The sequence below is a fragment of the Prosopis cineraria genome, unplaced genomic scaffold (genome assembly GCF_029017545.1).
Source record: "Prosopis cineraria cultivar Desert tree isolate PC_DT_omini unplaced genomic scaffold, ASM2901754v1 PC11, whole genome shotgun sequence".
NCBI classification, from domain to species: Eukaryota; Viridiplantae; Streptophyta; class Magnoliopsida; order Fabales; family Fabaceae; genus Prosopis; species Prosopis cineraria.
In genome coordinates this window covers 25,425,034-25,435,588 of record NW_026555342.1, presented here as the reverse complement: position 1 = coordinate 25,435,588, position 10,555 = coordinate 25,425,034, and the positions used below count along the sequence as shown (strand labels likewise).

General features: G+C 35.4%; 1 protein-coding gene across 2 annotated transcripts; it reads left to right on the top strand.

Moving 5' to 3' along the window:
• The first annotated feature begins 1,486 nt into the window (after nucleotides 1-1,486).
• On the top strand, nucleotides 1,487-9,031 carry LOC129285842 (ATP-dependent zinc metalloprotease FTSH, chloroplastic-like). Of its 2 annotated transcripts, none has more exons than XM_054921777.1 (17): nucleotides 1,487-1,830; nucleotides 2,202-2,323; nucleotides 2,427-2,515; nucleotides 2,597-2,632; nucleotides 2,940-3,033; nucleotides 3,335-3,430; nucleotides 3,860-3,924; nucleotides 4,078-4,249; nucleotides 4,477-4,846; nucleotides 4,923-5,001; nucleotides 6,600-7,168; nucleotides 7,654-7,789; nucleotides 7,882-7,950; nucleotides 8,063-8,137; nucleotides 8,234-8,308; nucleotides 8,405-8,533; nucleotides 8,727-9,031. In XM_054921777.1, exons 1-17 carry the CDS (start codon nucleotides 1,628-1,630, stop codon nucleotides 8,814-8,816), a joined length of 2,469 nt encoding a protein of 822 aa, XP_054777752.1. In that variant the 5' UTR covers nucleotides 1,487-1,627; the 3' UTR covers nucleotides 8,817-9,031. The 2 variants fall into 2 exon arrangements, with proteins under 2 accessions (XP_054777752.1, XP_054777751.1); XM_054921776.1 differs by having other exon boundaries at nucleotides 4,474-4,846.
• Nucleotides 9,032-10,555: the final 1,524 nt, after the last annotated feature.

The following is a 10,555-nucleotide window of genomic DNA, read 5'->3' as shown; positions in this document are numbered from 1 at the left end:
AATTTGCATAAAGATTAGCTTCTTTAAAAATTTATTTAAATGTAATTATTTAGTTTCTTATAATAAGGCCTTTGATTTTTGTAGTGCTTTTAAAAAAATGGTGATTACTGTTGAAATTACAGTGAATGAGTATGGGGATTTTTAAAGAGTTGGCATAGATGTTGACATTAGGAAATTATTAATCTTTTGAAAAAAAAAATAAAGCTTAAAGGGCAACTCAAATTTAAGTTTTTTTCAAAACTTATTAGAACTCAGTTTAAAAGTCTAGTAGTTTTATTAAATAAAAATTAATTTTTTAAATATAAATTTTTATTTAAATAAAGTCTCTAAGCTTGATCCCTCAAACCCCACTCTTATTTTCACTCTACCCCCATGTAACCAAAAACTCAAAAAGAGATGATGAAGAGACTTTAGTTTGTAGTTCGGTGGAGGAAAATGTAGACAGGAAATAGAAAAGAGAATAAACATGCTTAAATATTTTTACTATTTTTATCCTTGTTTTTTTTATCTCCCCATGGCCCAATCCAAAGTTCTAAACCAAGGGCTACTTCAACACAAAATCCAATTCACAGACTCAAGAGGTTGAGTACCAGGACAAGTGGTGATCAGTGGCCGGATCGATGAGAAGCGCGGTGGTGGTTGAAGCAGTGGCCGAAAGGAGAGAGAATGCAAATGCGAAGTCAGTGACAGAGAGAGGGGAAGGGATGGGGGAGTTCGGACGGAGGCTATGGAAAGAGCAAATGAAAGATATAAGATGGAAAGATCCACGGTTCTTGGAGAGAGATTGCGCCATTGGCGATGACAAATCCCTAAGTAAGAAAAAGTACTGAACATTCTGTGAAGTTTTGTGATCTCTCTTTAAGTTGCTGCATCTCTAAAATCAGTCAAATCAAATACACAAATAGAAAAAGAGGAATTCAGTCTTCCTATTTCCACAGAGAAAGTTGTTCGCTTCCCTCTACCAGTGATGATTGGGATAAGAGAACTTGTTGCTTTTACATAAAGTTAATATGCATAGAATTGTACTTCCCACATTTACATAGCCTTATCCTACTTGCCCTGGAGATGGAATTCTCCTTCATTTAACAAAAAAATTATTCTGATTTAAAACAGAGGTTACGTGTGCATTTTAATTATCACAATTGTCATTACATTTTTAATGCAACATATATGCCACATCATTATTCAAGTATTAGTTTCTCGCCACCTCAGCAGTTACTTAACAGTGTTAATGCCAGGTTTGCATTGGTTGAATGGTTCTGTAGATAGGATGAATCATAAGGACTGACTTTTAAAGTGTAGTAACAGTAGGGACTGATCTTAAAAGAATAAAGATATACTTGAAAATGAATGAAAAATACGGGGGGCCGATGGATTAATTTTCTCAACTTAACGGGCACGTCTGACGTATTAACAACTTGTGAGTTAAGTTTCTCCCCTTTAGAAATTCACACACCCAAGCCGTGGCATGTGCTTATTTATAGGCGAGACTGGGGTGAAGAGGGTCACACATATGTGAGTACCTTAACTATCAGAAGCCTTTGGCCGGTTTTTCCAAAATCAGAGCTGAAAGGAGCGGAGTTAATTTGTTTGCTCAAAAGGGGTTTGATCGAATCGTTTCAAAGAGATGGAGCACAAGCATGTTTTGCTGTCAGCACTGAGTGTTGGGGTTGGTCTTGGAGCTGGCCTTAGGTTGAGTTCAGGGCTTGGAGGGGATCACGAGTCTGGTGATGAGCTTTATGGTGAGCAGATTGAGCAGGAGCTTATGAGGCAGGTGATTGATGGCAAGGAATGTGAGGAAACATTTCAACAGTTTCCTTATTACTTGAGGTGATTTAACGTTTTGAGCATTTCTTGCAATCAAGAACATTTACTTTATTTTAATATGTAGCTTTTCTTCATATATAGGAATAATCTGTTTTGCTGCACATATTTTTTGTTTGGTTGTTTATTTTACTTTTACTGTTCAGATGATTCCTGATGTAATATACTGGTGAATTTGGTGTTATGTTCTAAAATACTTTTAAAATTCGTGTTATCTTCTTCTTTTGATGAATTTGATGTGCTTGACTTGAGACCTTTATTCTTCAGTAGAATGACTTTGTAAACACCAGATTCTTTCTGGTTCAGATTTTAAATGATATATAAATATGAGTCTTTATCGCCCTTATAACACAAGTCTTGTTCCATTTTATTGACAGTGAAAGAACTCGAGAGTTATTGATTAGTGCTGCATCTGTTCATTTAAGACAACTTTATTTTTCCAAACACACCCGGAACCTTTCCCCGGCAAGCAGGGCAATTCTGCTTTCTGGACCTGCAGGTTTGCTATGCAGATGTCTTATGTTCCTGCACAAGATGTTTTTACTTTTCATGTTATTTTGACTCATACTAGCTTCATTTTTTTTTTTCAATTTTTCTGGCAGAACTTTACCTGCAAACTCTTGCCAAGGCTTTAGCACATCGCTTTGAATCAAAGTTGCTGCTACTAGATGTTGCTGACTTCTCTCTCAAGGTCATTATTTTTATATTGCGATTTCTTTTGTTCACATTAAATAAGCTAAAATTCATATCTGACCTATTTCTCTTTTTACAGATACAGAGCAAATATGGATGTTCAAGAAAAGAATCGGTAAATCTTTCTTCTCGAAATTTGTTTGTTCTTCTTGCCATGCTCTGCACCAAGACTGAAGATACTTAGCTTTTTACAGAAATTATGAATTTTCTCCAAAAGCCCTTTCTTGAAGTCATATTTTAAAATTGGATCCTTTGTCAAACTGTTTTGTTATTCTTGTGTGGTCCATGGGGATGAAGCTGTAGATTCTCTGTTTGTATGTTTGGATGTAAAGAAAATTTAATTGCAAAAATAGATCACAAAATCACAAACATGTGAGTTGCTTTGCCTGGTGATTTCTCTCACTCGTTTGCTTTGTTTGTAGTCTCCTAAAAGGTCCTTATCTGAGGTGGCTTCAGAGAGATTGTCTGGTTTGCTTGGTTCCTTAACAGTTCTCCCTTCAAATGGCAAAACTAAAGGTAGGGAAGTGAGAAAAAGGCTCCCCCCCCCCCCGGGGTATTAGATTACATTTCATAGGAAGCTTAATTGAATGTAATTTCAAATTTATTTACAAGACTGTTTTAAACATGATTGATTCAGCAGTTTGTTGTGTTGTATTCTTGTTCAATGTTCATAGCTATTACAGTAATCATAGTCATGGACTCATGATCTCAATTTGCAGATCTTGTGTCAGTGAATACCCTTCAGTTCTTGACTTTTTCCTAAACTTTACTAAATTTTACTTAACTTCAGTGGACTTGATTGACTACTTTTATGCAGGCACTTTTCACAAAGGCAGTAATACTACTGGAAGTCCCAAGGTTACTTCAAAGCTTCAGGGGAATACTGCTTCCAAATCATCCCCTGCAAATTCAGGTTATACTTGAACACATTTTTATTTTTCTCTGTTCTCCTGTTTTAGTTCATATGCTTGTTATATATATTCTTGATATATTTCTTTTCATTGTAAGATTCGTATTAACATTACTCTAATCTCCGGAACTATAGGTTGCTGAGGTCTGCAAGTTTTGGGCTTACTTATCCTTGTCCAATTTAATTTTAATAACCCTGCATTTTCAATGCTGATGCATGCAATGTTCACCTCTTCTGCAAATTTCTATAATTAACCCATCCATCTGTTGTTTATGCTTCTTTAGTTATAGTAATAAGAATTAATGGCGTATTTAACTATCCCATCCTTCCATTCTTGTTACACCGAAAATATATTTTTTGCCCTGTTTTATGATTGATTATGTATAAAATTAAATGTTTTCTTTGCTTATTGCTTTGAATCTTCATTCTCAGCTTCCTTGAAGAACAAAAGCAGCTTGTGTGTCGATGAAAAACTCTTTATGCAGCTGCTTTTTAAGGTATTGTCATAATGTCATCATCATGGCTTCTCTTTCTATCTCACATTTGCTATTCATTTAAATAGAATCTTGGCATTGACATACATCAAGAAAAAAGAGAATTTCTCAATAATTAGTTCTAGCTAACTAGCAGGATGAATAAAATTCTTCCAGGTCTTGGCTTCTGTGTCAGAAAAGAGTTCCATCATTTTGTACATCAGGGATGCTGACAAAATTTTCCTTCAATCAGAGCAATTGTATAATTTATTTAAAGAAATGCTAGAGGAACTTTCAGGGCCAGTCCTGATACTTGGTTCCAAGATTGCAGAGAAAACCAAAAAACCTGGTGAGAGAGGCAAAATTTGTATCTGAATATTATTTTAGATTAGATACATAAGGAAAATGGAACGATTAAAAAAATAAATTATTTGCTCAAAAGGTGATATGTGTGTGTGTGTATTCTATTTCATTGTGAAAGCTTCGTTTTTGTAATGAATGGGGAAGCTTTGTTCTCTCTTAAATTGATAAAATTATTTACAAATATAATGGTTGTGTTGTGTGTAATTGTAGCAGATCTCCCACCATGGCTAGCTCCGCCTCGCAAAGTGGATAAATGTTCAAAAGTTGATGAAAGGCTTGCAGCGTTATTTCCATACATCATTCCGATCAAACCACCAGAAGATGAGAGTGATCTTGAAGATTGGAAAACCCAACTGGAAGAGAACAAGAAAATAATTAAGTCTCAAGATAACAGAAACCACATTGCTGAAGTACTGGCAGCAAATGATGTTGAATGTAAAGACTTGAATTCAATCAGCCATGAGGACACAAAGACATTAAGCAGATATATTGATGAAATTGTGATATCTGCAATATCTTACTACTTGATGAATACGAAGGATCCAGAATATCGGAATGGGAGGCTTGTAATATCATCTGAGAGGTAAGAATTTGGACCAGTTACTTATTTGTTTAAGGAAAACATGTTCTAGTGACTAACTAATCTTGGGAATTCACAGTTTGTGCCATGGTTTGGATCTATTTCGCAAACAGAAAAGTAGTGCCAGTGGAAAGAAGGAAGAGACTGGTGGAAAGAAGGTATTTTTAACATTCACTCTCATGAATGGGAGCAACATGGATCAGCACGAATACTTCCAAGAAGAAAAAATGATTGGATGGATTGAATTGCCAAATGAGTAGTAACCCAAGAAGCGTGTAGTTAGAAAATGAGCTTTGAACCTTTTTGGGCTTTAATTGACAAATCTCCTGAACCGTTATTATGGAATTGGAAGTAATACAGTTCAGGTGAGTGTTAATTAAAGCCCGTAAAGATTCAAAGCTCAGCCTCTAACAACACTCTTCTCAGGTTAACATTCATTTGGTAATTCCAGGATTTGTCACTGAATTTCGAAAAATTACAACAAATTCTAGAAAAATCCTCATGAATTGGTTCTTGTGTCCTTTTAAAGTTTGAAGAATGGTCTACATATGAAAAATAAGAAATAGGACTTTGGTTGGGCCAGTCAGTACAGTTTATTTGTCTTCTAAAAGTGCTCTGGTTTTTAGTCTCATTCTGATCCTTAACTTTGAAAACTCATAACTTGAGCTGCCGAGCTTCAAATGATTTGATTTTGGACTTTCTGGAGAGCTTAGGATGTCCAGTTTAAGAGTAAAAATCGTCAGAGGCAAAGGAATTCCTTTGCTATAAACTGTTTGATGAAACAATAACAGACCTCCAGAAAATCCTGCATCAGGGCAGTTTTACATTTTCATGCTTTAAATGTAGCTCCATGACAATTCCAGGGCTCCATTTCATGCATTATCAATCTAGGTACATCAAGGATGCACGATATAACTTCTGAACTAATTTAAATCAAACAGATGAATTTATACACGATTTTGAATCAATGCCATTAATTTGACAATTTCATTTGTTGTGACTCAACTTGCTATTTACTCTTTGCATTCTCCTCTTACTCTTGCTCATGATTATTCTTGTTTGTTTTAAACCTAACATCGTTAGTAATCGGGGAGTGAGATTTGGGGGAGTCTCAGTAGCATTTATCTATTCCAAACATTTAGGCTTGTCTAATCAACTTAATTCATTAAACATTGCAAATCAAATAGTCAAGTTGAAACATACATGAACAAGCAAGGCCATAGCAAATGGCCGTGGCATAAGTCCAAGAAAAACATCTCATGAATATATGATCATGTCAATACAATTGTCATGGCAATTTGCATGTTTGAAAGAAATCAACATAACTAAAATGCAAGAATTAGTAAATGCTACCTCTGTAGTTTAGCTTTCTTTACTTGAATGTTAGCTTTCTGTTGGCCTCTTGGAATTGCTTGAGCAATCTTTGCCAAGTCTCTTCCTCTTTCAATGGTCTTATATAAATAATGACATAATCTCATTATCTATGTCATTAGACCATTTAAGCTTTCTTAAAACTCTTGCTAACTTTCAATTGAACTTTTAGGTCCAAAATTAGAAATTTTGAAACACTCTTCCTAAATTAATTCTTTCGCTTCTCTACACGGATGATGGAAGACTGGTTATATTCCAAATTTACACAATTGGACTCAGCCAGTGGAGAGTGTAATGATGCAAAAGAGGAGTGTTTAACTAATGTTTTACATGGTTACTTCCTTCTATTATTTCATTTTTTTTTGGTTTAATTTTCTGCTGGCAGGACGTTCGTCCAGACAATGAAAATGAGAGGAACATAAGATCAGAACTAGTCCCCGCAAATGAGATAGGAGTTACATTCTCGGATATTGGTGCATTAGAGGAGGTTAAGGAATCACTCCAAGAGCTAGTCATGCTTCCTCTTCGAAGACCAGACCTCTTCAAAAGTGGACTTCTTAAGCCTTGCCGAGGTATATTGTTGTTTGGGCCACCAGGTACTGGAAAAACAATGCTTGCAAAGGCAATTGCAAAGGAAGCGGGAGCAAGTTTCATAAATGTCTCAATGTCTACCATCATGTCAATGTGGTATGGAGAAGCTGAAAAGAATATCCGAGCTCTGTTCTCACTAGCTGCAAAGGTTTCTCCAACTATTATTTTTATTGATGAGGTTGATAGCCTGCTTGGGCGACGGTCAAGATGTGGAGAGCATGAGGCTACAAGGAGGGTTAAGAATGAATTCATGACCCATTGGGATGGTCTATTGACAAAACAAGGGGAGCGAATTCTAGTTCTTGCTGCAACCAACAGGCCATTTGACCTTGATGATGCAATCATAAGACGGTTTGAGCGAAGGTGTATTTGTCTTCATGGATGGCTTCATCTTTCATGTCTGATTCATTTTATTATTTTTGTCTTAAGAACAATGCATGCATGAGCTTTATTAGCAGTTAGGTGCTCATAAAAAAACAAAAAGATTTTTAATGAAGCTAACATTTTAGCCTTAAAATAATCAAAATATTGCACATAGCATGCTAGTGGCTTCCATCGAGGACATATACTTTTGTTATTTTCTATAGTTTTCCTACCCTTAAAAGTAAAACTTTTAATCTGTAACAATCCTTATTTGTATGAATCTTCGATTTTATCCATTGTTTCTTGTGTGAATAATTAAGTTTCGGTTTCCATAGGAAGTGGTAACTATTCAAAACTTTTCTAAAGCATCTCTTGGCAAATTCATTTTAATTTTTTCTCTTAGTAACATTGTTGCGTAATTCAATGTTTAAATACAAGTTATGATTTTTCTTGTTGATACCTTTGTAACTTTCAATGTTGACCAGAATCATGGTTGGTCTTCCATCAGTTGAGGCTAGGGAAATTATCTTGAAAACTCTCCTAGCTAAGGAAAATACTGAAAATTTAGACTTCAAACAGCTTGCACTCCTGACAGAGGGATATACTGGAAGTGATCTCAAGGTTTTTTCCCCCTCCTTTTTTATGTTATGATTGTTTTTCTCTGCTTATAACTTGCATTCACCATCACTCAACGCAAAATTTCTTATAAATAGAATGTGTGCATTGCTGCTGCTTATCGACCTGTGAGGGAGCTTATTAAACAGGAGAGATTGAAGGATATGGTAATTTACTAACCAAACTTGACAAAGTTGACTTGTTTCATCATGTCAATGTTCCCTCTCAATTTAATTACTATCTTTTAACTGATTAGCATAAACTTTTTACTTATTTAAGGAAAAGAATGAAAAAGAAGTTGAAGGCCAAAGCTCAGAAGCTGCTTCAAGTACCAAAGAGGATAAAGAAGAGCATGTAATTTCCTTGACTTATGACATCATCTCAATGTGCCTTCTTGATTTAAGAACCATTGTCTTTTAGCTGACTAGCATAAATTTTATCTTAATTTAGGAAAAGAATAAGAAAGAGGCTGGAGAACAAAGTTCAGAAGCTACTTCAAGTACCAAAAAGGATAAGGAAGAGCATGTAATTTCCTTGACTTGTGACATCATCTCAATGTGCCTTCTCGACTTAATAACCATTGTCTTTTAGCTGACTAGCATAAATTTTATCTTAATTTAGGAAAAGAATAAGAAAGAGGCTGAAGAACAAAGCTTAGAAGCTGCTTCAAGTGCTAACGAGGATAAAGTGGATCCAAAAATTACCTTAAGGCCTATAAACATGGAAGACATGATTCAGGCTAAGAACCAGGTAGGGTTAACTTAAAACACTTTACAATTTACATAAATGACTTGTTTTTCTTGATTTAGACCTATAATTTCTATTCTTTCTCTTGTACCATTATGGAAAACATTTACTATGAATGGATATTTACGGACGATAGGGGGGCTGATTATTTTACTATAGCATCTTCATAAAAGCCTAATAACCTATTTTGATGTAGGTTCCTGCAAGTTTTGATGCTGACGGAGCAATAATGCATGAGCTGAAGCAGTGGAACGAGCTGTATGGAGAACGAGGTTTGCGGTTGTAATGACACTACCTAAATGTATTTCAGTTAATTTCCTCCTTTAATATCATTGAAGTTTTTATTAAGCAGAACATTGTCATTTTGAGCCTATGCTTGGAGGGTTGTTCCAAGACACGGTATTTGAGACTCAACAAGAAATGAAGGCCTGCTTGGGACGCAAGCCTCAATTTCAAGGGATTGGCATTGGAAATAAGATTTTAAAATTATGTTTGGTATGAGGTAATACTTATAGAAAATAATTATTTTTATTTTATTTTACAATTAAATATAAAGTATGAAAAGATTATACTACTCTTAAAACTAAAAAAAAATTGGAACACCTCCTCTCGAAAACCATAGCAGCACAGGGTTCATCTTTTCTATACCTTTGTGACTGTGCATCTTTTAAGAGAGGGAGATCGAGTTTGGACCTGTGAGAGAAGGAGATGAATGTGGTTGCGAGATCCATTTGGCAGTGTTTGCAAGATCTAGGTGGTTGTTAGATTGGAGAAGGAGAAGGTAGCGAAGGTTACAAGATCTAAAGGTTGTGGTTGCAAGATCTAGAGGTCAGCGGTTGCGAGATCAAAGAAGGAGAAGGTAGCAATGGTTACAAAATCCAGAGGTTGTGGTTGTGAGATTGAAAAAGGAGAAGGTGTTCGCGTTGGCCGGTGGCTGCGAGATCGGAGAAGATGAAGGTGAAAGGCTAGACATGTACCAAAAATGGAGGGTATTTTGGTTTAAGAAAATTTAATCTTAAGCTTAAATTTTCAATACCACTTCCCCCCATGGGTTTCGTTAATCTTAGTTACATGGGTTTCATCAGACTCAAGGATTAAAGAATCCATCATATCAAACATTGTATCTATGGATTTCTTCAATATCAGTCCCAGTCCCAACCTCTTAATGCCTTGTACCAAATATAGCCGAAAGGTATTTGGTTGTTAGCTCATGTGATTGTTTGGACATTTATTAGCTAGGTCTTATTGGGATTCATATTTCAGAGTAGAAAGCATAGGAAAAAAAAAGGACGAAGCCATTGGGCTTGGTTAAATTTCTTTATTTTGACATTCAAAGTACCTACCAGATATCACATTATGTCAATATCTATAGGGGCTATTACAATGTTTTGTTTTAATTAAACAGTCAGATTTTCCTTGTCTGTGTTAGTTCAAAGTTGACTATTTGAAGCTCGGGGAAGAGATATTGAAGATCTTGTTCTTAATCTGTCTACTAGCTAGCATATGGCAACCTGCTCTTGTCATTGAGTAATCTATTGATAGCCTACTGTTGGGGGTTGGGACCCCCTATGTCTAGACCTTAGAGTCAATAATTTTCCTAATGTTATAGGTCTATTTTCTAGACTTCCCTACTTACATTATTCAAGTTACTAGAGGCTATTGATATTTGAAATGGGATGCAGTTATGAGAACAATCAAGCATTAGAGGCACTTAGTCCTTAACGCTTTGATTCGATATTCTTGTGGGAAATTTTTGAATAATGACGTATAGATTATACTTCTATTGAATGGAGACATCCTTTATTGTCACTTATGAAAATAATATCATCACCTTTAATATTGTATATCCCTATAAAGAGTTAGATTGTTTTCAACTTCATACACCAGAAGAAAATTTAACGGCCTGTCAACAAACTCTCCTTTAAAGGTCTAAGAGCAAAAGAGACCCCTCATCCTTCATTAGTTTGCTTCTAATCAGATTATTTGCTTCCAAAAGCACAGGGCTTTCAATGCATATTTCCACTA